This window comes from Odocoileus virginianus, chromosome 23 (genome assembly GCF_023699985.2).
Source record: "Odocoileus virginianus isolate 20LAN1187 ecotype Illinois chromosome 23, Ovbor_1.2, whole genome shotgun sequence".
NCBI classification, from domain to species: Eukaryota; Metazoa; Chordata; class Mammalia; order Artiodactyla; family Cervidae; genus Odocoileus; species Odocoileus virginianus.
Genome location: NC_069696.1, coordinates 39,438,972 through 39,466,296, shown reverse-complemented (window position 1 = coordinate 39,466,296; position 27,325 = coordinate 39,438,972). Strand labels below are relative to the sequence as shown.

The 27,325-nt window shown below is 50.5% G+C and overlaps 3 protein-coding genes and 1 long non-coding RNA gene across 7 annotated transcripts in view; 1 reads left to right on the top strand and 3 right to left on the bottom strand.

Moving 5' to 3' along the window:
- Positions 1–1,969, bottom strand: part of TXN2 (thioredoxin 2) — a 10,945-nt gene extending 8,976 nt beyond the window's left edge. The window contains exons 1-3 of one of the 3 annotated variants that reach the window (XM_070453956.1): positions 1,627–1,969; positions 1,240–1,430; positions 182–444 (exon numbers count right to left, since the gene is read on the bottom strand). In XM_070453956.1, coding sequence (XP_070310057.1) covers positions 182–444 — 263 coding nt within the window. In that variant the 5' untranslated portion in view covers positions 1,240–1,430; positions 1,627–1,969. The remainder of the gene's footprint in view (positions 1–181; positions 445–1,239; positions 1,431–1,626) is intronic. The other 2 variants (XM_070453955.1, XM_070453954.1) reach the window with 2 other exon arrangements.
- On the top strand, positions 1,397–23,193 carry LOC110136330 (uncharacterized). The gene is made up of 4 exons (XR_011483021.1): positions 1,397–1,573; positions 20,265–20,487; positions 21,850–21,953; positions 22,931–23,193. It is a non-coding gene; the product is annotated as an uncharacterized lncRNA (long non-coding RNA).
- Positions 4,891–5,393, bottom strand: LOC110136328 (small ribosomal subunit protein uS8-like). Its single transcript, XM_070453957.1, has one exon. The coding sequence runs from the start codon at positions 5,342–5,344 to the stop codon at positions 4,952–4,954; it is 393 nt and encodes a 130-aa protein (XP_070310058.1). The 5' UTR covers positions 5,345–5,393; the 3' UTR covers positions 4,891–4,951.
- Positions 10,294–27,325, bottom strand: FOXRED2 (FAD dependent oxidoreductase domain containing 2). 2 transcript variants are annotated; one of them, XM_070453953.1, is made up of 9 exons: positions 27,247–27,325; positions 26,076–26,624; positions 23,885–24,136; positions 23,497–23,760; positions 22,973–23,139; positions 19,663–19,828; positions 18,067–18,308; positions 16,790–16,960; positions 10,294–13,749 (listed from the first exon to the last, which is right to left on the bottom strand). In XM_070453953.1, exons 2-9 carry the CDS (start codon positions 26,621–26,623, stop codon positions 13,490–13,492), a joined length of 2,070 nt encoding a protein of 689 aa, XP_070310054.1. In that variant the 5' UTR covers position 26,624; positions 27,247–27,325; the 3' UTR covers positions 10,294–13,489. The 2 variants fall into 2 exon arrangements, with proteins under 2 accessions (XP_070310054.1, XP_020747591.2); XM_020891932.2 differs by lacking the exon at positions 27,247–27,325 and having other exon boundaries at positions 26,076–27,220.

Genomic DNA, 27,325 nt, shown 5'->3' with positions numbered 1-27,325 from the left:
AACCTTTGTAATGAGTCTACATATGTTGTTGTTGTTCATTCACTCAGTTGTATCTGACTCTTTGTGACCCCGAGTCCATGTATGAGAAGTATCAAATGGAGTACTGAGACACAGAAGCCTCTCAATAAACAAATATCTGAATAAGTGATACCCCAGTCTTCCACGAACCCCCAGGACTCACTGTGCATGGAAATCCACAACCACTGGTGTCTCACTATTGACAACTCGGTCTTGAAAGTCAGGTCCATCCTGGATGTTAAAGGTTGTTGAACAGACTCTGGTGGTGTATATAGACCGGGCTTGGCTGGGTGTTCCTGCCAGGTAACTAGGACTGTACTGTGGGGTCTGCAGGGCCCTGGAGGCAAGGGGTGCCCACCGACTCTGAGAGGGCTTCCCGGAGATTATTGAGGTCAGGAACCTCCTCAGAAGAAGTCGCTGAGCCATCTGTGAGGGGACGAGGCAGTTAACACATCAGGAAATAATAACAATGAAAAGGCATGTGGGCGTATGGGGGGGGGGGGGTGCGGTTCAAGATGCAGGACCAGAAGTAAAACGCCAGAAAATAATACATAAGATTTCTGGAGTAGAGGTGAGTAAAAAATCAAAGGGAAGGAATCAATAACTAGCACAGGTTTTTAAAAAAAAAAACAGTAGGAGAAAACTGGGTCAACAACCAACGAATCAGGATATTATGGACTTACAATAGAAGAGGAGGAACCAATATTTAGAGAGCATCCGCCAACAGTCAGGTATCTTACATACATTATAGTCTTCCTAGACCAACCTTGAAAAGGTTTCGATAATGCTATCACTCAAAAGGATTCCGAGGCTCAGGTAAATTGTGACATGACCAAAGTACATTATTAAATGAGAGCCAACAATGGAACCCAAAGCGGTCTGAGAAATTCTTATTCTATCGATTACTCTTCTTAAAAGTGTTTTAATGGAAAATTAAAGACAAAGAGAGGGTTGTCAAAGGATCAGGAAAGAGGAACCACAACAATTCAGGGAGCAACGAAGAGGTGTGGGGGCAGGATTGTGGGGGAACTAAAAAGGAGGGACGTGTGTGTAGAAGGAACTGGGGAACTGGGACTGGACGCCAGCAGGGACCCCGGCTCCTCGGAAGGCAGGTTCCCCCCTCCAGGGTCTCCGCCCGCTGGGCCGCTGGGCCGCACAGGAAAACGCCCGCAGTGTGCCTCAGCCGCAACACCACCTCGAGCCACCCCAAGGGCCTCCTACCTCCCTGCAGCGAGAGCGGAGGGATGCACAGCGGATCCCTACGCACCGGTCAAGGGCACTTCTGTTGTCACTTCCTGAGGGGGAGGGCCTTTATCGTCACTTCCGGGGATAGGCAACCTAGAGCAAGTCTCTCCGCAACGCGAGGGAAGACGGGGGCGGAGCCTCAGTTGAAAACCGGAAGAAAAGGGCTCCTGGAGGAAGAAACCGGAAGGGGGGCAGTTCTTTAGGGGAGAGACCGGAAGGGGCGGGTCTTCAGAGGAGAAACCGGAAGAGGTAGGCCGGCCGGAGGGGAGGAGCCGGAAGAGGAAGGGAAGGAGGAGACAGCGTTCGCAAGGTACTGGCTGGAGAGAAGGGCGGGAGGTGTGGTTCCGGAGTTAGCAAACTTACCTTATCCGCCGGCCGTACAACATCGACCACCCCTTTGTCTCATTGTCTCGGTGCTTCTTGGGAGCCAAAGAGGGCGCTCTGTGGCCCTTGTCTGTCACAAGCGACTGTATAACCTCAGGGTTTGGGGCAAGTCACCTAGCCCCTGGGGGCTTCAGTTTCCCAATATGTGACATGAAAGGCTGGACTTATTCTCCACCCAGGACCCTCAAGCTCGTCTCTTTGGAATGCTGGGGAACTGGGCCCAGACTAGATGCCCGATGGCGATGTTACTTGGAGCGCTTGTCTTTGAGGCCCCACGTAAAGTGTGATGACCTGTGAACCTGCTTGGGCCTGGGCCTTGCTTGCACATCGATTGTCACTGTCATGGACAACAGGGGTTTTGGCACGTGTGTCCCAGGCTAGTGTCATAGTCGCTCCTTGTCTCTCCTGCACCCTGTACCTTACCTTATGACCTGTTCTGTGACTACATCAGTGCCTTTTCCTTCCTCCTTGCCTTTGCTTAATTTGATTTTTTTTTTTTCCCCCCTCTGTCCACTGGGTAGAATACCTACTCATCACCTCTTCTTTGAGCAGCATTTCTTGCCTCCTCCTCCCTGGTGCTTTGTCCAGAACTTTAACATGTTGCACAGTGTCTGTCTTCCATGAGATCATGTGCTTCCTGAGAGTAGGGATTTGTAGGGATTTCCATAGGCCCAGCACCAACCTGATACAGTGCCTGACTCACAGAGAAGGTGCCATAGATGCTTATTAAACTGTGTGTCTTTTGATATCCCAGGGAATGGTTCACAGTCTGAGTGGTTATGAGTTGCCCAAGGTTGTGAAGCAGGTAGATTGGTGGGTCCATCTAAAAAGCAGGTAAAATTGGCGGGTCCATTTAAATTTGCAGAGCCCCATCTCTCACGCCTCCATTTCAATCTATACTCCAGCGAGTGGGAATCATAATTACATAGTTTGCTTAACTCTTTCTTCTATACTTGTGCTGTGTAGTTACTACTCCCAATGACTGGAGGCTTTTCCCTCTACTGTCCATCTGAGGAAATGCTGCCAGCTACCAGATTAGACACCATCTCTGGAGACACATTCCTGATCCTCTTTGAGTGGGGTTAAATTGCCTCCACTGAGCTTCCACAGCCCCTGTGCATCTATCAGTCACCGCACTCAGTGCTCGAGATTGTTACTGTTTATTCCTCACTCACTGTGCCGTCAGCTCCTGGTGGTCTCCGTCTCTCCATTGCTCACTTTGGAATACAGCTGTGTATTGTGCTTGTGTGCTCAGTCGTGTCCGCCTTTTGCAACACCATGGGCTAGAACCCGCCAGTCATCTCCATCTATGGAATTTTCCCTGCAAGAATACTGGAGTGGGTTGCCATTACATCCTCTAGGGGATCTTCCTGACCCAGGGACTGAACCTGCCTTTCCTACCTTGGCAGGTGGATTCTTTACCACTGAGCCACTTGGGAATCCCTGGAAGGCAACTCTGTGCTCACCACTACACCACCAACATGCTGACTTTGGGGCTTGGATCATCATAGTAGGTGCTCTGTGAATATGTGTTCCATGAACAAAGAGCAGGGACCCAAATCATACCTTTTTGACTCCAGATCCGATTTTCCCTACCACAATGCATGGGCTGGTCGTGCTCTTGCAAAGTCATTGCTGTGTTTACCTCCAGCTCATCTTGGCCACATCACACTGTTATTTGTTCTCTGTCCAACTGGCAGGTTCACTGGCTGACTCCCCAGGCAGGCAGGGCCACAGCCACAGCTGCGCAGGGATCTTCCTCTGGGATGGGGTGATGACCTCCTTGGAACAGGCCCACTTTCCCTGGTCAGCCTTCCACTAAATAGAGTCTCTTGTCTGTTGTGGGCGGAAGACCAGGGGAGGGCATGGGCAGGCATGGTCTCCTCCACCTTGTCTGACCTCTTGTTTTTGCCTCTGCCTCCACCTAGGACTGGAGCCAACAGTGGTGATCTATAGTGGGACCCCAGGCCCCCTGCCTCTCCTGAGGTCAGCGTCCGTTGGTGCAGCTGTTGCTGTTAATGCCAGATGCCATCTGGCAGGGGCACTCCCATCCTGACTGTTTTCATTTCTGTTTTTCTGTATCTCCAGTGCTTTATCTTCCAGGGCCTCTTTGTTCAGTCGCTAAGTCATGTACGACTCTTTGTGACGCCGTGGACTGCAGCTCATCAGGCTTCCCTGTCCTTCTAATTAACCCTGTTTAGCATTTTCACAGCATTTTCTAGAAGGCCAATTTCCCTGGTTAATTCACATCCTGAATTCCAAAGGAGGACCAGTCCTGTTTATCCTCACTCCATAGTCACTGCACCTCTGTTGACCTCAGGCTTCTCTGCTGAGAAATGGGAAGAATGATGCCTTCCTCTTAGAGGGCTGTGAGGTTGCAAGAAGGATGGAGCCAAGGGCCTGGCACGTTGTTAGTGCCTGATGAGTAAAGGTGTCTTCTTCCACCTGCAGGGTGAGACCCTGGGAGAGGGTTGCATGCACAGTGGGCTACAGAGGGGTTTCTCAGCTCTATGGTGGTTCACCTGCTCAGCCAGAGCTGACCTGGCCCGGCCCTGGCTCAGATGTGAGGGAGAGAGAAGGAAGCTAGGACTGGCAGTCTGAGCTAGAGTAAAGCTTCTGCCCTCTTATTTATGTATTGCAGTGTTTTTCAACCTGTGGTATATGAGCCACCCGTGGGTTTGAGAATTCAATTTAGTGGGTTGTGAAAGTGAAAGTCACACAGTCGCGTCCGACTCTTTGCGACCCCATGGGCTATACAGTCCACGGAATTCTCCAGGCCAGAATAGTGGAGTGGGTAGCTGTTCCCTCTCAAGGGGATCTTCCCAACCCAGGGATAGAACCCAGGTCTCCCACATTGCAGATGGATTCTTTACCATCTGCGCCACCAGGGAAGTGGGTTGTGATCAGCTTTAAAAAAATAATCATGGGACTTCCCTGGAAGTCCAGTGGTTTAGACTCCTCACTTCCACTGCAGAGGGTGCAGGTTCAGCCCCTGGTCTCATAAGATCTCATATGCTGTGTGACACAGCCAAAAAAATAATAGAAGAAAATCAGACTTTTTCAGAGTACATTGCATATTTTAAGTATTATTTTGTGAAATATTTCTTGGTGTTATGTCAACATATCTGTGTGTCCTAGGTTGTGATAAAGAATGTATTTCTTACTGTGGATCATGGTCAAAGGATTTGAAAGCTACCGATCTATTGAAGAGTTACCAAACACCTGACACTGTTCTGAACACCCTTCATGTATTTTTTTTTTTTTTTTTGTCCTCTAAGGCATTTTATTTGTACGTATTACATCCCTAGAAAAAGAATCCAAGGATTTTCCCTCCTGTATGTTTTCGTCTTGCTTCTTCATGGTCCATGATGCCAGCTGAGGTTATCAGTACAGTGAAACCAAACTGACGGGATGGGAGCAGGTTATTCTGCCATTTTTCTAGATCTTTGACTTGCACATCAGATCTGGGGCTGATCACTCCACGTTTATTTAGCCTGCCTGTGAGGTTCACAGCAATTTTCCCAGCCTTGTGATCATCAATGATTTCAAATTCGCCAATGTAACCATGCTTCATCATCACTGTTAGAAACCTGACGATGAACTTGGAGCACGGCCGAATAAGCACCTGGCGTTTGCCTCTCTTTTCGGCGTTGTTGATACTCTTCAGAGCATCAGCCAGGACATTCATGCGCACCATTCTGGCGGCACGGAAAGATGGCGGAAAGAGGACGGGAGGGGCGAGCGCTCGGAATTCACACCCTTCATGTATTCACACCCTTCATTTACCCTACAACCCTGTAAGGTTGTTACTGTTACAGCCCCTGTCTTAGAGAAAATGAGCCACATAGAGGTTAGGTATCTTGTCCAGAGCCATCCATATAGTAGGAGGTGGAAGCTTAAAGGTGATGTACTTCCCCTAGCAAGGATTTAATTTAACCTGAGACTTTATTTATTTATTTATTTATTTATTTATTTTTTAACCTGAGACATTTAATTTAACCTCTTCCCCACCCACTCCTAGGACCAGCCGGCCAATCTGGGGCACCAGAGGGCAGTGTTGGACTTAAACCTTCGCAGCTGGTGGTGAGGCAGGTGGGCAGCAGCAGTTTTCAGCCGTGGCTCTGAGGAGAGGCGCCCACACGGTGGCGGTATGGTCTTGCAGCCTCCCCCAGGGCTGGCCACAGTCAAGGGATCACAGCTACCTCAAGTCTTCAGGGGTCAAGGCTGGTCCAGGTGCCTCTCAGTGACCATGTAATGTGTTTGGGGATTTCATGGCTGGAGGGAGGCACCTTAAAACACAGGAGACAGAGATGGTGGGTCACAGTCCAAGCTGATAGTGAGTTTCTCTTCAGGAGGTGTTGCTCCTGGAGTATCTTTGTTGTTTGCCTTTTGTGTATTTTTTAAAGCGCTGTTGCAGGACAATTATAATTGTGACTTATGTTTTGTAATTCAAGAAGCTGGTTTCATGTGATTCATGTTCTGTCACATTTCCAGCAATTACACAATGTCCCCTCACCCCTTTCTGAATATGAAGACAAGCCTGGAACAGTGACAGAACCCTTAACTCCTAGACTGGCAGGAGTGCCCTCCTGGGACGGTAGGTCTGGAGTGTCATGGCTGTGATGTGGTGGTGGGGGGTGGTATATGTTATCACCTCCCTTGCTCACTCCTGTGCCCCCAGGAGACACACACAGGCTGGGCACCAGGGCTCATTCTAGATTCCACTTGCTGTTGGAGTGAGGCTCCTCACATGTTCCTATCTGGTCAGGTCTGGTGGCTCAGATTCTGTCTGGCAGGGCAAAACCTGCAGCTGTGAGATGCTGTGGAAGGATCGTAGACAAGGACCTTTCTTCTTGGCCAAATGCTCTGCTTCCTTCGCCCTGTGGCGCATTCCTCTTCCCCGAGTTTGAACAAGAGCAGCCGTAGGGTAGAAAAATAAGCCCTAGGCCCCAATTTGAATCACATCCTTCTTTACCAGCTCTGCCCATGACCCACTGCCTGACCTTGAGCACTTTGGTCAACCCTTCTGGCATCGTTATTTATTTGTATGAAGTTCTAACAATGCTTACTCCATAGAAAGGCTAAGAACTTTCATAATAAGGAAATAATGGCCAGCACATCTGTGGTCCTTAACACATGATTTCCAAATGTTCTAGCACTTTTCATATTTTAACTCATTTTATCCTCACAGTAAGCAGAATACTATTATTAGTCACCTTTTACAGCAAAATACTGTTACAGTTGCATTTTATATTTTATAGGAGAGAAACTGAGATCCTGAAAGGATAAATAACTTACCCTAGATCATGAATCAAGCAAATGGTAGGGCTGGGACTCACCCAGGCAGACTTGGCCCCAGGAGGTGTATGCTTAGCCCCTTAGCTCTACTGTATCTTTCATATTATCTTTAAATAAAACATAGTGTGTAAATACTCTTTAAAGAGGTAGTGTTTATTGTAAATATTTAGTCTTTTTTTTTTTTCTTTTTGGTAGCACTGTATAGCTTGTGGGAAATTAGTTCCCCCACCAGGGATCAAACTGGGGCCCCTGGCAATAAAAGCACTGAGTCCTAACCACTAGATTGCCAGGGAAGACCCCCAGACCTCATATCTTGATAGGAGTTATATAATTTTTATTATCATTGTTAATTTTATTTTTTGCTGTACCACGTGGCATGTGGGAACTTAGTTCCCAACCAGGAATTGAACCCCCACCCCCTGCAGTGGAAACTTGGAGCCTTAACCACTGGACTGCTAGGGAAGTCCTGTTGTAGAATTTTTGGCCATATTTATTCTACCACAGTGTCTCACAGCAGAGGCTTCAGGGTGCCTCTTCTCCTGGTAGACTGACTTATTTTAAACTTAAACATAAGGGGCTTATCTTATACATTTTTGTAGTTGCTCTATTTCTAACCTACAATGATGGATTATAACACACTGTGAACATTTTGATACTACATTGCCATTTTTTTCTGTTGGTGGCACTCTTCTGCATCTAATTAATTTATATAATTTGGAATGATTTGAGAGACTGGTCTGAGATGGAATATCTCAAAGAGGTTGAAAAAACAGGTGACAGACTTCTGAAGAGTTTTGCAATTGGCACTAAGCTTGGGGCCTTCTCCAGAAGAGCAGGCAAATCAGTCTTATTCAGGTAGACTTGAGGGAGGAGGAGACAGTCTGTTGGTCCTTTCTTCCCTGCTTAAATACCTCTGTTGCATGCCATTTTTTATTTTGGGGTTGATGGATCAGTCTTGTGATGTGCTTGGATTAAATACTTGGGCTAAAGCATCTCATTTATCTGCCCATCGACTTACTTTGTAGCAGATTTACATTCCATCTGGGATGCCAGACTGAAGTCAATGCTTTTTTTAAAGCCCACAGCCTAACAAAAACCTTTCCCCAGTCAGCATTTTTACCATATTTAAAAAATACAAGCATCTGTAGGGAAATGATGCAGGCTCTGGTTGCTTTTCTAGGGAAGAATCCAGCGTGGCTTTTGGGGCTGATGTTGTAACTGATCAGAGAACCGAGGATCCTGAGGCTGAAGCCTCATCAGGGCTGATACTCTGGACTCCAGAGCGGTCCTCTTGAGTCAGCCCATCCTATGTGAATCACAAGATGTCTGGTTTGGTGGACTGGATTCATACTCTTCTTGAGGATACTTTTGTAGAATCAGCACTTCAACACTTCTCTTCCTTCCTGTGGGCACACTTTCCTAGGTTTGGTAACTGTTTGGTCTCTTGACGTCTTATAACCCAGTGTCCACATGAAGGAATCTCATCAGTTCAGTCCAGTTCAGTTGCTCAGTCGTGTCCGACTCTTTGCAAACCCATGAATCACAGCACTCCAGGCCTCCCTGTCCATCACCAACTCCCGGAGTTTACTCAAACTCATGCCCATCAAGTCGGTGATGCCATCCAGCCATCTCACCCTCTGGCGTCCCCTTCTCCTTCTGCCCCCAATCCCTCCCGGCATCAGGGTCTTTTCCAATGAGTCAACTCTTTGCATGAGGTGGCCAAAGTATTGGAGTTTCAGCTTCAGCATCAGTCCTTCCAATGAACACCCAGGACTGATCTCCTTTAGGATGGATTGGTTGGATCTCCTTGCAGTCCAAGGGACTCTCAAGAGTCTTCTCCAACACCACAGTTCAAAAGCATCAATTTTTCAGTGCTCAGCTTTCTTCACAGTCCAACTCTCACATCCATACATGACCACTGGAAAAACCATAGCCTTGACCAGACAGACCTTTGTTGGCAAAGTAATGTCTCTGCTTTTTAATATGCTATATAGGTTGGTCATAACTTTGCTTCCAAGGAGTAAGCATCTTTTAATTTCATGGCTGCAATCACCATCTGCAGTGATTTTGGATCCCCAAAAAATAAAGTCTGACACTGTTTCCACCGTCTCCCCATCTATTTCCCATGAGGTGATGGGACCAGATGCCATGATCTTAGTTTTCTGAATGTTAAGCTTTAAGCCAACTTTTTCAATCTCCTCTTTCACTTTCATCAAGAGGCTTTTTAGTTCCTCTTCACTTTCTGCCATAGGGACCGTGATAAGGAGATGGTTGCTTTAATGGTTTAATATTTAGAGGATGGCTCAGAGGAGGTGGATTTTTGAAACACCGCATCACTGACTTGCTGTGTAATGGGCTTTCGCCTCAGGTTCCTTGTCTGTAAAATGGGAAGAGTGACATCTAGTACCTCTTAGGGTTGTGGTGATAATTAATATAGCAAGCTATTTCATGCATGTGTTACTTCCTGATTCTGGCTGGGTGGTTCTGGTTCAGGGTCTCTCATGAGGCTGTGTGTGAGTTGCTGGCCAGAGCTGAGGTCAACCAAAGGTAGGACTGGGATAGAGTGTGCTTCCAGGCTCACTCGTATGGCTGTGGGCAGAGCTTGGTTCCTTGCCGCATGGGCCGCTCCACACTGGATGTCCTTTCAAATTCAACATGACAGGTGGCCTCTCCCAGAGCAAGGGACTCCTAGAGACAGACAGAAAGCAGCTTCTTGGTAGATAAATGCCACAGTCTTTTTTATACCCTAATCTTGAATGACATCTTGTCACTTCTGCTGCATTTTATTTGCTGGAAATGAATCACAAAGTCCAACCCACACCCAACAGAAGGGGTTAAGCTCTACCTCTTTGGGGGAGAAGTATCCAAGAATTTGTGGACATACCTTTAAAATCACCACACCAGTTCTGGGCATATAGTAAATACTCAGTGAATGATTAGGTGTTATGATGAGCTTAGCAGACAAATTCATTTCTTGGTGAGTTGATTTCCAGGAAGGCTTTAGGGACACCCCATTTTTGTCACACAAAAGAAATTTGGGGCTCATATTAACCCTGAGATTACATTCATTTTCTTGTCACTTGGGAGGGAAGATTCTTCCAGAGACTGGTGTTGTCCATCTGGGCCTATCGGTCCTAAGAGTCTAGGAGAGGAGCACACACCACTTTTAAAGTTCCCTTCCCTAGACAGAGCACATTTTCTCCTCCAACACTGATGCAGTGTCTTCTCAACTGCGGCCAACAGATGACACCCGTGGCACCATCTGGACCACGGGGCAGAGTACATGCCCTGCCAAGGGCTCCCAGCCCCTCCTGCCCCAGCAACTTCACAGTTTAGAAACAGAGACGATTTTTAAAAATAAATGAATTTATTTCACCATGGAGTATAAACCCAAATTTGGGCAAAAGAGGAAAAAGGAAAAAAAAAAAAACTCTGCAAACCTAATACCTCCACAGTTTCCCTTGTATATGATTTTTCTATTTTTATAGTTACAAGCAGTTGGAACTACACTTTCATATTCTGATTCTTTTCACTTAATTTTGTCACAGATGTACTTGTATCAATATTATGTAGTCTTTTACCACTTTTTAGAGTTTTTGAGGGCTGTTTAATATTCATGGGCTGAATGTGCCATAGTTTACGTAACTATTCTCCATTTTTCTCATTTCATTGTTCTTAATATAAAAGATAATTTGCTCATTATTTATTTTTATGTATGTTGTTTTCTGCCGTAATTATTTTTGCCCATGCTTTTTGCCTTTTAATAATCATTTTCTTTAAAATAGGCATATTAGTCAGGCAGGATGGTTGTACCTAGAAATGTTAAACCTTTTCCCCTGGGGAATTACTCTATTGGTTCTAAACTTGGAAAAGTCTTTTCTTTTATTGTAGTACCTCCTTTTCACCTCTAGTTTCTATATGGCTTTGAAAAATTAACCTGAAATTAATGTTGAAGTATAATATGAAATAGGGGTCTAAAGGAGATTGATTTTCTTTCCCAAGTTAGTAATCCATTGGTCCAACATCATTTTTATTTACTTAATTTTGGCCATGCCCAGGGCATGTGGGATCTTAGTTCCCTGAGCAGGGATTGAACCTGTACCCCCTGCAATGGGAACTCAGTCTTAACCACTGGACCACCAGGAAAGTTCCAGTCTAACATCACTTATTGCACAATCCTGTACCATCTTTTCCACTGGTTTGTGATTCTCTTTAAAAAACACCTCCATCTTAGAACAGGCTCTACTTCTGGCCTATTGTTTCACTGATTTGTCTGTTTTGCATGTGTAACTTTATAATATTTTCAAAAAGAATGAATGGATGAAGTCAGGCCTTAGCTAGGAGAAGGACTTGATCTGGCTGGAAACAACAAGATCTGCTAGATGGCTGTCTAAACTTGACAAGGAAAGAAACTGAGGCAATGAAGTAGGACACATGAATCCATACAACACAAGAGGAAGATAGCCGACAGCAAAGATGCCAGGCCTAAGGCAATGGGCACTCAGGGGCAAGGATTTACAAAAAAGGCCCCGGAGGCTGGGTTGCTAGAAGAAAGCAAGATGTAGACAGGACTCCAGCCAATGCAGCAATGATCTTCATAGGAAAAAGTAGTTCTCTGAAGCCAACTATTAATTTACAGGAAAAATACCAGGGAATGTGTGTCTCATTGGCTGAGTAAGAGCTGAACCATGTCTTATTAAACACAAATAAGGCTGGTGATATTTTGATGGAATTAAGAACTTGGCACATGACAGGAAGAGTAGCAGATGTCACATACTTAGGCGTCAGTCAACTATTCGTTACAGCACCTCGAACTGGGGGCTCAGCCAGCCTTTAGTAACTGGGTAGGCAAGATGTGTGTAACAGGATTTGATAATATGGGTACAGTCCTAATTATTTATTTTCATACTTGTTTTTTTTTGTTTTTTAAATTTTATTTTTCGGCCATGCCAAGAGGCATGTAGGATCTTAGTTCCCCAACCAGGGATTGAACCCTCACACCTCCTGCATTGGAAGTGTGGAGTCTTAACCACTGGACCACTAGAAATCCCAAAAGATTTATTTTTTTAAAAAAGTTTAGGAAAAGGAAGGGTGGACTAATGGGACCCAATTTTGGTTTACCTGTAAACAGTATGAAATACAGCAAATTCAACAGCCTGGGATTAGGGAGAGACCCTTCACTGAGAAGTTTCAGCTCTCTGTAAACTATGCCACGTCTTGCCATGGGGTAAACACCTCCTCCCTGACAGGCTCAGGCTTTTGGAGTCTCACTGTTCTGACTGCAAACACCTGGAGCACAGACAGTGGTGCTGGGGGTAAGGGATTTTGGACCTGGCCATCATGAAGAAGCTGTTCCAAGTAAAGGGCAGTGGATCCGGAAAGCTTGTGTCCCTACCATTCTCAGTGGACACATGAAGGACTTACTGGTAAGAACCAGTGAGAAAGCTATCACCTGTGATCCCGGGCTTTTGAGGAAACCACCATGATTATTTTCTGTACAAATGCTTTCCCATGGCTTACTCATCAATGGGACTCAAATACCTGATGAGAGAGTAAGAAGGGACAGATTCCTGGTGAGGAGGGACAATAAAAAAGCCAGAACAGCTCAGGGAACCAGAAACTACATTCATCATCGTTATCTTACAAACTCATTTATAGATGATTTCTTGCCCATGCTGAGCTGGGCTCTGTATGGAACAGTGGGGTGAATCCCCTCCAAGAGAATCCCCACTGATAGCCAGCACGGGGATCATTTCACAAAACCTGATCTGGCAGGGCAGAGGCGAGGAGGCGCTGTTCGGAATGCCAAAGGGCAGGGGAGTAGGATGAGAGAGAGAACACAGAGCGGGAAGGCAAGTCAGGGAGGGCGGTCCTGGGGAGAGAGCAGCTTGGCAGAGACCCGCGTAGATAAGACGGCCTGCTGGGAGCTGTCCTCTCTCTGTCCCAACTGGGATTCTGAAAGCAGAGATGGGGCGGGGAGAGGCAGTATGGTGAAGCAGGGCGGGCCTTAGGGCTTCCTAGACTCCTGGCTGGGACCCCTGGGATCACCTGACCTTCCTTAGCTGGTGTTTCCATCAGGGGGTAACAGCCCCACCTGCCCCACTTGGCGGAGGACCTTAGAGCCTTTGTCTTAAAGTGCCTGCTACAACCCGTATGAAGATGAGGGTGGATTGCACTTGTGAAACGCTCCACGGGTAGGCGGAATCTAGGGCCTTCGGAAGAGGAACACTGGGCACTTGATGGGGATGGAGCTGAGGCCAGCCTGGTGCTCGTGGTGGCTGGCTTGCAGACAAGTCTGGCGTGGAACGCGGCTCCCTTCCATCTGGCAGAAGATGCTGTCCCTGGACTCCTCTTCCCAGAAATCCCTGAACCAAACAGGAGGGGAAGACCACTGTGTGGCCGCCCTTCAGCCCGTCTGTGCCCTCCGTGTGGCTTTGGTGCAGTCACCGCGATGATCTGAGGGGGGTCTTTGGCAATCACGTGGGAGCATGAAACTGCGGGGAAGAGGAAGGCTGACTGTGACCCTAGTGGGAGCAGCCGCCCATCAGAGCTCCTCCTTGTTGCTGTTGAAAGGTGAGACCGGAGGCCCTGGAGCCAGAGGGTGCCCTCCTGGCCTGTGGTTGCCAGGCTGCTGCTCGCTGGCCCCCTGGCGCTGGCCCATGATGGCAGAGTCCCACAGGAGCCCGCTCTCCACGCCATGCTGACGGAGGCTCTCAGTTCCCACGAGACCCTGCGTTCTCAGGTAGCCCTGCTGGCAAAAGGGCGGGAGCTTCTGGTGTGTTAGGGCGAACAGGAAACAGGACTCTGCACAAAAGTAAAAGGAGATGGGCTGAGGGCTATGGGGCCAGGTGCAAGGGGAGGGGCTGCTGATGCCCCAGTGGCCTCACTGCTTCCCTCCAGCCCCTGAGCCTGGGGGCCGACTGTTCTTGGTATCTCATGTCTGAACCTGGGTAGCCGTGGACCCCATCCTTCCCTGAAGTTCTAAGACTAGGAGCCGCCTTGACATTATGGGGGGAAAAGCTCCAAAGGAAAGCAAACCAAAGAGATGGCCCAGCATCCAGAGATAGGGGCCTGCATGCTGCTGTGTGTGGCGCCACTGGCGGGGGAGGGGGGAGCTCACCTACTCAGGAGCAGCCCCTTGATCTTCTGTTCCAGGAGCCACCCTGGGGGCTGGGATCTACTGAAACCCGGGTGCCTAGAGCCTGTGCTCTGTGACAAACGAAGCTCCCACAATGAGAAGCCAATGCACAGCAAAGACCCAGTGCAGTCAAAAATAAATAAAATTTTTTTTTAAATTAAAAAAAAAAGCAAAGGATTAAACAGATGTGGGCTCAGGCTTCTGCGGGCTTTAGAGACAGGATGGGAAGATAGTGTGTCAGAGAACCATCCTGACCTCCTGTCTTGGTAAACAGGCACATTATAAAGGGTGCTATAAGGCTCACACGAGTGATCAGGCTGGAAGTGCTACAGGAACAGTATTTCCCACCTTCTCTCTGACTTCCAGTACAGAGGGCCCTTGGCAGAATGGGCCACAACCACCCTCTCTGAACAGGGAAGACAGCAGACATGGGAGAGGATGGAGTGGGGCCAGTGAGGCAGCCTTTTGGCAAGCAACCCCTCCAATGACATACGTCACCCCTTCTGCAGGGACAGGGGGCAGAGAAGCCCAGCAGATCTGGGGCCAGAACTAGCAGCTGCACATGTGTTAAAGGGATGGAGGGGAAGCCCACCTCTGCTAGCTAGCCCTTTGGGGGAGGAGTCTTGCAAGTTCAAGGCAGTGACACCTGGTGACTTGTACTGTTGAGTATATCTAAGAGGTAGGAGCCAGGAGACTCAAAGGGCCTGTGGTGATGGACTGGTGGGACCCATGACTCAGGGCCAGAATACACCCCCTAAAAGGTACCAGCATCTCTGTACTCCTGAAACCTCAAGAAATAGGCATTTTGCAGTTGAGGTCTCTAGACCTTCAATGCACAATTTCCTATGGAAGCATACAGTCAGAGCTGATGTCTGCAGGATGCTAGTACTTCAAAGCTGCTTTAGCTCTGCTCTCTGAATTACCCCTGCTGTAGCGTCTATATATGTTTAGACTGTTAACTTCAAGTACTGTTTTAGGCCATCTCCCTTGGTACATACATTTTTTATTTCAAGGTGAGCTGAAGGACTCTTGCTCTCTGACCTGTAGGCCAAGGACTAATCATCTCTAACCTGGTCTGATACAAATAGTGCCGGATATGCAACCACTATTTCAACAGATATTTGCTAAACAGAAAAAAAAAAGTGGCTATCCTAGTAATTTGGAGAGTTAAAAAAAAAAAAAAAGACAAGAATCTGGCTTGTTTCGGTCAGTTCTGCCTCTGAATCATGAAACTTCTCTTCCCAAGTCCCTCTTTGGGTTCGACTATCAGAGCTGTCTTCCAGTTCACCAATTTTCCCTTCATCTATGTCTAATGTGCTACTAACCTTGACACTGAGTTTCTAATTACAAATTGATACTTTTATTTCCAGAAGTTCTACTTGGACCTTTCTCAAAATTGCCCATTCAACATCCTTTCATTCTGTTTTTAGTAATCCCTTTTTTATTTATTCAGAGTCTATACATACTTTACATTTTCTCTCTGACCACTCCAATTCATATATTCCCTGTAGGTTTGATCCAACACTGTTGTTTTATTGACTCGCATGGTCATTTGAGTTCCTGTGTGTTAGTGGTTTCTGCTTGGGAGTTCATGTTCCAGAGAACTTTTATCTGTGGGAATTCTTCAAGGTCTGGCTTTAAAGTCTGTTTCCTCACAGAAGACTTGCACTGATGCCTGTAATTTCTGCACCAAGATGACAGTGTGAACTTTGGCCCCAAACTCATACAAATGAGGCCTAGTGGATGGAAATTCTCAAGGGAGGTTTTTCTCCCTGCACTACACAGAGCCAAAAATCCTGCATCTCCTCTGTCTCTCCTGGGAGTGCTTTCTGGCTCCTAGCTTACCCACTAAGACCCGGGCTTTATTTGTTTTCTGTACAGACCTCTTAGGGCTTCCCTTAGGGTGCTAGTGGTAAAGAACCCGCCTGCCAATGCAGGAGACACAGGAGACGCGGGTTTGATACCTGGGTTGGGAAGATCCCCTGGATAAGGAAATGGCAGCTTACTCCAGTATTCTTGCCTGGAAAATCCCATGGACAGAGGAGCCTGGTGGGCTACAGTCCATGGGGTCATAGAAGAGTCAGACATGAGCGAGCGACTAAGTACGCAGATACAGACCTCCTACCCCGCTCCAGCCTCGCCTTTCCATCCCCATGTGCTGGTTAGTTATGCAGGCTCTAGACCCCCGATGGCCAGCAGGTATCACCTTCTCCGGTATGTGTTCTGTGCTTTTCTTAGTGTCTGGCTTCTGGGGGGTGGGTCCCATATTTTCCTGTAAGTTCTTTAAAGAAGACATTTTACTCAGTGTCTGCATGCATGCACGCTAAGTCGCTTCAGCCGTGTCCAACTCTTTGTGACCCCATGGACTGCAGCCCGCCAGGCTCCTCTGAGCATGAAATTTTCCAGGTGAGAATATGGGAGTGGGTTGCCATTTCCTTCTCCAGGAGATCTTCCAGACCCAGGGATCGAACCCGCGTCTTTTATATCTCCTGCATAGGCAGGTGGGCTCTTTACCGCTAGTGCTACCTGGGAAGCGCTAGTGTGCGCAGGTGTGCCATACAGGGAGGGCTTTCTGTGAACATCGAGGCCTCCCGTCTCGGGCGTGGGTTTCCAGACGTGTGTCTGAAAGTTGCACAGGGCGCCGATCTACCTGGTCGTCTTCACACTCCAGCTCAGCCCCTCTGTCCTCCTGGGAACCTAACCTACCTGCATAGAAGCCTCGCAGATCGGTATCCAAACAGTTCTCCAGGAAGCGCCTCAGAGGCAGGATGTGCCCCACCGGGGCTGTCCAGTCCGTCAGGAAGTCCTCCACCACGTGGTGGAGGGCCGAGGGCCGTGGGAGCGGCCAGCCCGCTGGGCGGAACCTCACCTCCTGCTCTGTGGGGAGGAGAGGGCACCACATCAGAGTCCTTCCCAGAGCTGCAGCCCGGGTGCTGCCCCCCCATCCTCTTCTGCTCGGCCTTCCTGACACCTCTCTGGGCAGCCGGTTCAGCTGTCCTTCCAAATGTCTGAAAGGCTGATGTGAAGGAGAGGGACTAGGCCAGACTCACTCCTGTGCTGTCGGGGGGAGGAGCTGAGACCAGTCTCTTGAACTTGGTTTGCTTCTAAGACTTGCATGGACTGAAGTCTGCTGCGGCTGCTTTGAAACTGGTCTTTCTGTGAGTGGACTCTGGGTCCTGCCTCCAAGGGGTCTTAGGGCCCCTCTAGTCCAGTTTCCTATCTGGTGTGTGTCCCCATCACAGGGCACCCAGCCATGACCATTCCCGTACCAGGAAACTGCAAAGGGGCCTGTCCCAGCCTCAGCAGCTGTCAGGATGAGCTGCTGCTTACGAGTGTGAACCCGGGTTCCTGTCACTTCTACCCGCTGACACTACCTCTGCCCTCTGGAGCGACCCCTAATTTTAGATCATCCTCTTCCAGGTGACATGTCAAGTTCAAAGGCAGGAGTCGTGTTCCCTAGGTTGGCCATCTGTCGGTAACCAGTCTGTATAGGGCACTGTGCTGGCATTCTGTGTTATCTTGTCCATTCTCCTCTTACACGGAAGGTATCACTGCCACCCCATTTCACACATGAGCAAGCTGAGGCTCAGAGGGGTTACGTAATGGTATAAGGTCACAGCGAGGGAAGGATGACCCTGGGAATAGCGCCCAGCTCTCCTGCTTCCTTCCTGTGCTGACCCGCTCCTGTCCCTTCGCTGTTCCTCCTAGAGTCAGTCTCCAGACCACCCTCTGTCCCCCGCCTCACTGCAAGGCCAGCCTTCTCTGGACACAGCGATGACACTGCCCCTCTTACTACTGGAGGCGACCACAGCACTCCAAGTGTGGCCTGCTGTGGGCCAGAATCTGGGAACAGCATTTATCATTCATAGACCGCTTGCTCCACTGAGGCTCTGGGCAGGGCCCCCGGTGTTCCCCCTTTCATCAGCTGAGGGTACCGCATGAAGGCCCGATGGTGCTGGGGTCTGAGGAGGGCCCCAGCTCACCGGTGGGGAGGTGCCTATAGTAGTAGATGACAGGATGGAGGAAGTTGGACAGCCAGGCGTCTTCCATGTGCCCAACAGAGCGGTCAGAAAAGAAGACGTCCTTGTCGGGCCCAGAGTAGTTCCGGCCATACTCCATGTTGATGACGAACAGCCCGTGCCTCGCCCTCCTTCCCGTGATTGTCTCCAGCTGCGCCAGCATCTGCATGGGGAACTCCTCCAGATACTCAAAGATGGTGGCGTTCCTGGGGACAGGGGCACACGATGGGGGTGAGACCCTGGGTCCTTCGGCAGAGGTGACGAGGGGGTGTGTGCATGTGTGTGGTGCGCGCCCGCCACCTCGCCTTCCTAGAAGCAGCCATCAGACAGCATACAGACTCTAATCAGATCCGAGCATCTCACCTGAATAATACTAGAGCCTAGACCTACAGGTGTCAGAAAGCCTGGAGGAACCTGAATGGGTATCGGGGGAAAGGGTAAGCCAGGCTGAGACAGTGACAGAGAAACCCTACGAGGGACTGAAGGCCTCGGCGTGTTCCAGAGACAGGAAGGAGGCCTGTGGGGCCCCAGTGGAGCCGACGGCAAGGGGCAGATCAAGGCAGGCCATGTGTGCCACCATGGCAAAGTCTCCAGGCCCGGGAAGGGGGGTTGAGGGCCCTCAGAGGGTATTGAAAAGGGTGAATTCCAAGTGACTCAAGTTTTAAAAGAACCATTCTGGCCAGCATGTTGAGAGCAGACCACCGGGGCCAAGGCGAGGGGCTGCTGTATCGGTGCAGGAGGGGTATGCTCTCGGGGTCCAGACTAAGGTGGCAGCGGTGGGGCTACTGAGAGGCAGGCAGGCTCTAAACACAGTTGGAAGGTAGAGTGGGTGGTGTGAGTGTGGTGAATGGGTGTGAGAGACAGGAGTCAAGGGTGATGAGGGAGGTTCTGCTCCAAGCACCTGAGTTTCCTGCATGTCCCTCAACCTGGTGTGCTGCTGCGCCCACGGGCTTTGGACCAGGCTGTTCCTTCTGTGGCTTCTCACCTGCCACCTGTCCTTTCAGAACATGCACTCCCCTGCCCCCACCCCAGCCCTGCTCCCTTCCCTGCTCATGATGGTTTCCTTCTAAGGCAGTGACCTCTGTGATCCACTGCTTATCGTTTCATTGATAAGGCTGGCCCAAGGAGCTCGTAAATCCCCACAGGTGGTCACCTGTCATGGTTGCAGGCCACTGCTTCTGTGTTTACTGCCAGATGCTTTCCACCAGTTACCTTTACTCCTTCCTACAGCCCTGCAAGGTCGATGCTATTAGCTCCATTTTGCAGATGAGAGAAAGGCTCAGAGAGGCTAACTAACTTGCCCCAGATCCCACTGGTGGAAAGTGGCAAAGCTGCCGTCATACCCATGTCTGTCTGTCTGTCTGTCAGTGGAGATTGTGGTGTTGATTTTCCCCAGAAGAGCCAAGTCCCCTCCCTCTCTGCCACCCCAGTCCCCAGCCTTCTCCATCTTAGGAAGGAACCACTGGGCTGTTCCACACATGCAATAGGAAACGAAGAGCAAGACGGGGTCGGGGGGTAGGCTGGTGGGGATGAGGGCAGGAGATAGGGAGGAAGACTCACTCCTTTAGCAGGACCACGTCGGCCAGCACACTGAACATCTGGTAGAGCCCAGAGGCCTCGTTGATGCGCCGGATGATGGCACTGGCCAGGTGTGTGATGGGGTGCTCAGTGGAGGGCCAGGCCACACCGTGGTGGCGCTGCTCCAGCAGCCGGTGGACGGCACGCACTGAAATGGCCGGAGGGAGAATGGCAAGCTGCCCTTAAGATATTATCTTTCACCTCTGGGAGGATGCAGCGTCCCCATCAGCTCTGCACTCGGGACATACTCATGTGCATGGCTCTGAGAAGATGCCTTTAGAGGAGGGTCGTACAGGTTTTCTGAGAAGGGCTGGAGGGGAAGACTGCCTGTTTCTGCTTCAGGCCGCCTGCATGTGAAAGTCCTGCCACTGTCACCTCACATGTGACATGTCCACACCAGGCCCAGAGCCTTTCTCTGCAACCCCTCCTCTCCCCACAGCCCCCACATCTGTCAGGGACTCCCAGATGGAGAACCTTTTGATGGCTCCCTCTCCGTCACAGCCAAAATCCAATCTCAGTTCTACTTTGAGATACTTTGTCTATTTCTGGAAGGATAGAGAAGAAACAGTTATTTCCAACAACAGGAAACATTATCTGTGGACCTGGGACTGCCCTTACACAGCTGTGACACTGGGACACCCCACACAACTTCCTGCCTCCTCAAAATGAATCAACACAACACTCAAATCCAATAGTGGCAAAGACACAGACAATTCACGTGACAAGAGGCTCGGTCTGCCAGCGGTCACAGGAAAGGATGTTCGCCTCATGAGACAGACAGAAACCTGGTTCTCTGGAGGAAACAAGGTTAGGCTGAGTTTTGTGAAAGGCTGAGTGAGTACACGGCTAGGGGAATGGGGTAGGGGACCTGAGCAAAGGAGCACAGGTGCAAAGACATAAAACCTTGAGAGAAATGGGCGCATTCTGAAAAGGAGGCGAGGGCCAGGCTGGGCAAGTGAGCTGGTGCTGGCCTGTATGAAGCTCTGGACACCATACCGAGGACCTGGCTGGGGAGCCCCTGGAAGGTTTTTTGTTCAAATAACAGTGTTCTGGTGGGCATCAGAGTGGCTGGATGGGAAGCCAGAGAGACCAGTGGCAGGAAGACCAGTCAGGAGAGACAAAAAGGCCCCAAGTCAGGCAAGCGAGCCTGGGATGGAGCGATGGGGGAAGGGAGGGGCAGGGCTCCCAGCAGGCCCTACCTTTCACAGCTACCATCTCTTGTATTCTGTGGCTTTCCTCTGCCTTGCTGTTTTCTACTTGTCTCCCTTGGGACAAGCTGTTTCTCAGCTGAATGATGAGCAAGGTCGGGCAGGATGTACCGTGTACAGCTGCACTGCCCCTCCCCCTAGGCGGGTCCTCAGCCAGGAATAGGGACCACAGATCTCAGTGGCCTGTCCACCCAGAAGTGTTTCCCATTTGCCTGAAACTCAGTGGTTAGCTGGGAGCCTTTGAGTCACACAGGTGTGGATTCAAATGCCACCTCTGCTTTCCATTGGCTTGGTGACTTCGGGTAAGTGACTTAGGTTCTCTGTGCCCCCATTTCCTTCTATGAAAAAGGGAACTGAAATAACAAGATCTGTCTTACGGGGCTGTTGGGAGGATTAAGAATGTGAGATAGGTGGGGCTTCCCAGGTGGGTCAGTGGTAAAGAATCCACCTGCCAATGCAGGAGGCACAGGTTTGATCCCTGGTCTGGGAAGATCCCACATGCCTCGGAACAACTAATCATGTGTGCTATAACTATTGAGCCTGTGCTCTAGAGCCCAGGAGCCACAACTACTGAAGCCCAGGCACCCTAGAGTCTGTGCTCGGCAACAAGACAAGCCACCACAATGAGAAGACACACACGGCAATTAGAGGAGTAGCCCCTGCTTGCTGCAACTAGAGAAAAGCCCACCAGCAATGAAGACCCAGCACAGTCAAAAAAAAAAGAGGAAAGTGACCTGGAGAAAGATCAGGGGATGGGGAGGCAAGAGAGAAGGGGCAGGACCTGCCAGGACAGCGGGTATGGGGCGGGTGACGTGCATAGAGTGTGAGGAGGGTTTCCTGCTGGGAACACAGCTGGAGAGAGACACTCTTCCTATTCTGTGTGTGTGTGTCTGTGTGTTTGCGGTCTGCAAATATTTCGGTAAACAGCGAACACTCTCTCTTTGGTTTTCTTCCCCGACAGCATGCACAGGGTATAAAATATATCATCTGGAAATCAACAGCGAAACATGATTATCTTTCCACGCCAAACTGGAAGGAGAGTGAAATGTGGAAGCTAGCATCAAGGCAAGTGAGGCATCAAATCAGATGCAGAAACATCAGGAAGAAGGACACTTATGGTGTTTTTATGGTCAAATTAACTGGCCCATGTTAGCACTTGTCATGCGATAAAGCACCCATCCAGTGGGCTACCCAGAGTGCAGAAAACTGGCACCGTTGATACCAAGAGTTTTAAAAAAAGAGCTGATATAATCTAGGTGCCATTTTTAATGAAATTTGTTGGTACCCAAAGTTTATGTGTACATAATGCTTCCCAGGTGCACTGCCTCCAGGAATTACCTTATTTAGTCCTTACCATGGCCCCACGGGGAAGAAAGTCCACCTCATTTACCTCTCCGATGTCAGGGGAGGGCCAACAGGCTTAGGGAGCTTAGGGAGCCTCACAGTCTGAGACCACCCAGCTGTTCCCCAAGGTGAGCTGTCCCCAAGCTCAGCATTACTGCCAATGTAGGTACTTCACCCACACAGGGCTGACACATGGAGCATGCACCCCCAGGTTACACCTTATCTGGGACTTCTCTAGACCAGTGGTCCCCAGCCTTTTTGGCACCAGGGACTGGTCTTGTGGAAGACAATTTTTCTATAGCCTCAGGGCGGGGTGGGTGGTTTGGGGATGATTCTTATAAGAAGCACACAACCTAGATCCCTCGCACTCACAGTTCACAGTAGGGTTTGCACTCCTATGAGAATCTAATGCCACCACTGATCCGACAGAAGGCGGAGCTCAGGCAGCACTGTGAGCGATGGAGAGCTCCTATAAATATACATGAAACTTTGCTTGCTCACCAGCCACTCACCTCCTGCCGTGCGGCCTGGTTCCGGTCCATAGCCCAGGGGTTGGGAACCCCTGCTCTAGACATATCCTCAGACCATGAAAACCCACTGCTGTCTGCCCCAGATGGGAATTTATGACAATCAACTGCTGATAAGCAATACCTTTAAGACTGCTCTAAGGGAATAAGGCATGTGTTTGCAAACCCTAGGGATGGTTCTGTCTGGGGACAGCAGCCCTCCGCCAGGCTCACCTGTGTATCGGAATCCATGGATGAAACCCCCAGCAGATTTCCGGTAATCCACTGAATGGCTGGCAGTCCCCAGGATGAAGAGGCCCCGGCTCCCTTTGGATTCATAGCTGGCTCTGACCAGGGGGTACTTCTTGCTGAGTTCACTCCCTGAAGAGAGTCGGAGTGACCTGTGAGTGGAGAGGGCTGTGAATTAAAATCACTGCTGTGCATGAAACACTTTTTACAGGCCTGGCACTGAGCTAGTTTAAATCACACCCCAACCCTAGAAGACAGGTATGATCATGTCCATTGAACACACAGAATAACTGACCTTCAGGGTAAAGATGTGGTGGGGCAGGGACATACCCAGGACTCAAGCCTGACTGGCGTCTGGGCTTGGGTCCCTGTGTGATTTGACAGGACAGGAAGATCGGTTCAGGCCCTCTGGTGTCTCCGTGTCCACCCAGGGCCTGGACCAGACGGCTCTGCTGAGAGATCGAGTTCCTCCCCTCCATTTGGAGTTCCTCCCCTCCATTTGGACTCACTTGCTGAAAATGGAGAAGTCAAACTTCCAGCCCAGGCAGCGGATGACCCGGTCATAGGCCACGCGCATGGCAAAGTTGTCATTGTCGTCCTGGGGGAGGGGGATGGCGTCGGAACTCTGATTGCCTGCCTCCATGAAGAGCTTCAGAGTGATGTGGAACTTGCCCTGGTGGTCTTTCACGATGGCCAAGTCTGTCAGGTCGGACTCGAGCAACCCGTCCAAGGACTTGAGCTGGTAGGTGTCCAGCAGGCCATTGTTGATGGCCCTGGGGCCCCAAGGGAAGGTCAGGAGAGAGAGAGAAGGGTCTGTGCGAGGTGAGGGAGACTTGGGGGCAGGGGGGCTTAGTCAGGCGGGGGCCAGGGCGGCACACACGACACCTCTCAGCATACCTGAGGTCTCCGACGTAGTGGGTGGCCCAGGAGAGCCGGACCCGGGAGCGGCTCAGCATGTGGATAAAGTTGGTGACACTGAAGATGTTCTCTGCTGTCTCAAAGGCCGAGTTCCCCCGGCCCAGGATCAGCACATTCTGACCCACGAAGTCCTTGGGATCCACGGACACAGACTCATAACCATCCACATATTCGGAGCCAGGGAAGTCCACCTGGTTGGGCACCGGCAAGCCGGTGGCCACGAGAAGGACGCTGCAGGTGGGGGACAGAGGGAGGGTGGCTTAGCCTCTCAACTATGAGACCACTAAGTAAAAAATCCCTCTTTGGACCTGCCACCTGGCTCGCCAGCCCCACCCAGGCTGCTAGGTCCTAAAGGAAAGCAGGTCATTCATTCTTCTGCCTACTTCCTGACCTGTCCCAGCGTATCTGACACTTTACCTCAGCCCCCTCACTGAATGACCCATTGGGTATAGTTTGCTTTTCACCTTTCTGGGATTATACCAAACGTGAGAATCAGTTTTACTTTCTGACTCTAGAGAGGGTGACACCATAAGGAACAATAATTCACTTAATTTTGAACACAGCAGCCATACCAAGTACCACCATGAAAATGAAACCAGATACTCTGCTTTCCCCTTTCTTACTTCCCTGGCAGATGTAGAATCTGCTGAGCAGTGATTCTGTACGAGTCCCTGTACTAAGTACTTTCTGACTCATCTCACTGCTCAAAGCAGGTCTGCGTCGGTATTATTTGGCCTGTATTACAGGTGAGGAATGCCGGCTCCCAGTGGGCCCATGGCCTCCATAGCTCCTCAGATAGCAGAGCTAGTCTCTGACCACAGCCCAGCCTAATTTCAGAGTCCTGCTCTTTCTGCTGATGGGGATTACAATCTTGTGGTGGGCAAGCCAGGAGCTGGACCCTGCCGGCCTGCAGAGGAAAGAGTGGATAACAAGATAGTTTCAAAAACAGGAACAGGTGGTCTGGAGAAAGGGCCTGGGCAGCCCCCATCCCCCCTTGTTTCCTGAGCTGTCCACTGGCTTACAACTGACTCCCCTATACTGTAGCATTTCAAAGTCCTAAGATGCGAGGGTCCAAACTGACCCCACTCCCTAAGCTGTAACAAGGAATAAGGCTGGGCCTCGGGCAAAAGGCTTGAGAAGATCAACTGTGATGGAGCACCTGCCTGGGGCCAGGTGCTAGGCTGACAACCAGAAAGGGGGAGTCAGTCTGGTGGGGCGTTAAGAACACAGGCTTCAAAGTCAGAAAGACAAGTGCAGTCAAGTGGCAGCTGCTACTTATTAGCTGTGTGACAGAACACCAGTGACTTAACTTCTTTGAGCCTCAGTTTGTCATTCATAAAATGGGGATCAGTGAACCTCCTTCACAGGGTCCTTGTGAGGATTAAACAAGCACGGTAGAATGTGTAACTCTGAGTTGGGGTTGTCTACACAATATTAAGCTTTCTCCCAAGCCAAAGCAAGCTGAAGCTGAATGCTGGCAGCACTGCCTGTTGTGCCTGGCTCTCATTCAATTCTGAAATCCTACTGAGCCCGGCTAACACTTACTGGACACTTGCCAGCATTTCTCAGAATGGATTTTGGGGAACACAAGTTCTAGGAGAAATGCTACAAAAAGGGTTTTGTAGGTGCATAAGCTCAGATAATGCTGAATACTTTACCCAATGTTGGAGCCCTTCAGTGAATGTGAAAATATTTAAGACTGAAAAATCCTGGAGGAAAGAAATGGTCAGAATTTTCAAATATCTTTGGGTACACACATTTCTAGGAAACACCTGGGAAATGATGGATGAACTGAACCTCTGTGTACTGGATTTCAGTGGGAGCAAAGATGGGGAGGGGGCTTTCCGGTTGACTCAGTCTGTAAAGAATGCACCTGCAATGCAGAAGACCCAGGTTTGATCCCTGGGTCAGGAAGATCCCGTGGAGAAGGAAATGGCAACCCACTCCAGTATTCTTGCCTGGAGAATCCCATGGACAGAGGAGCCTGGTGGTCTACAGTCCATGGGGTCGCAAGAGTCAGACATGACTTAGCGACTAACCCACCACCAAAGACGGGCTGAAATGCCCTTTCCCTCCCATTTCTCCCACGCATATGGGCCAACCAATGGGTTTTCTTCCTCCCAGAAAGGCCCCGGCTTCGGCAGGTGAGCTCCGCAGCCAGGTTCCTTACCTACACTGGTATGCCTGGCCCCGGTGGTCGGTCAGGATGAAGTAATGGCCATTCCAGGCCCTGCGATCCTTGTTCAGAGTGACGTGGGCAATGGTTGTGTTATACAGCACATGAAGCCCCAGCCGCTCTGCAAAGTCGCTCAGGTAGCGCACCATGTCGCTGGCGTCGGGATAGTAAGCGTCAGAGTAGTGTCTGAAGAGCAGTCGGGGGTCGTGGCTGAGCAGAGAGTTCCAGTCGTGGCGCAGGTTGAACTCGGCATTGGTCTTGCCGGTGTACCGCTTGTTGATGCTGATGAGCTTGCGGTGCCGGGGGTAGCGCATGAAGAAGCTGCCTGGCCCCGGGGCGCGTTCAAACACCATGTAGTCTCTGCCTGCCCTTTGCAAGAAGTAGGCCATCTGCAGGCCCGCGGGCCCGGCGCCCAGGACGCAGTAGTCCCGATGCACCGGCGCCCAGGTCTGGGCAGGGTGCAGGGAGAGCGCCAGGAGCAGGGCGATGGTCAGGAGCAGCCCCGGGGCGCCCCACAGCGGGGCGGCGGCAGAGAGGCCCATCCTACGGCAGACCACAGGGGTGAGGCCTCGGACCATGGTAGGCCCCTCGAGGCCGGGGGACGGGAGCCAGGAACTGGGGGCCTAGAGAGAGGCAAGGGCTTGCCCGTGCGCTTACTGCGATTTAGGGTGCAGCCAGAACCCAAAGACCTCTGACGTCAACTGCCCCGACTGCATCGTTTCTAGCTCGGATCTGGGCTCCCTGCAGGAGTCCCGAACCCCTCCATCTTCCTCAGGACCTTACTTCCCAGGGGCGCCGGACTCCTTACTGACATGGTAATAAAAGGGTGGGTATCTTCCCCAATTTCCCCTAATTTCTGGGGTGCCCAACACCCTCCTAGGGCCTCCCGAGGCCAGACCCTTGAGAGTCACGGCTTTTTGGCCTCGTCCCCGCCCTCCAGCCTGGAGGATTGGGCTGCACGACCCTGTCCCCCGCCCGCGCCCGGCTCCCCGGCCTCTTCGGTCACGTGACAGGGATGCCCCGGCACACCTGCCGCGGAGCCGCGCGAGGCCGCTCTCCTGCAGACGCGCGGCATCCGGGAGCCGCTCCCTACGCGTGCGCGGTGCCCACGCCCGCAGCCCCCGCCTCCCCGCCCGCCGGCCCACCGCGCGCACAGAGCTCGAACCTCCCAGCCGCTCCGGAGACAGCCCGCAGCCGAGTCAGGCCGCAATCGGCCAGCTCGCGCCTCCGCGGCGGCCCCGCCT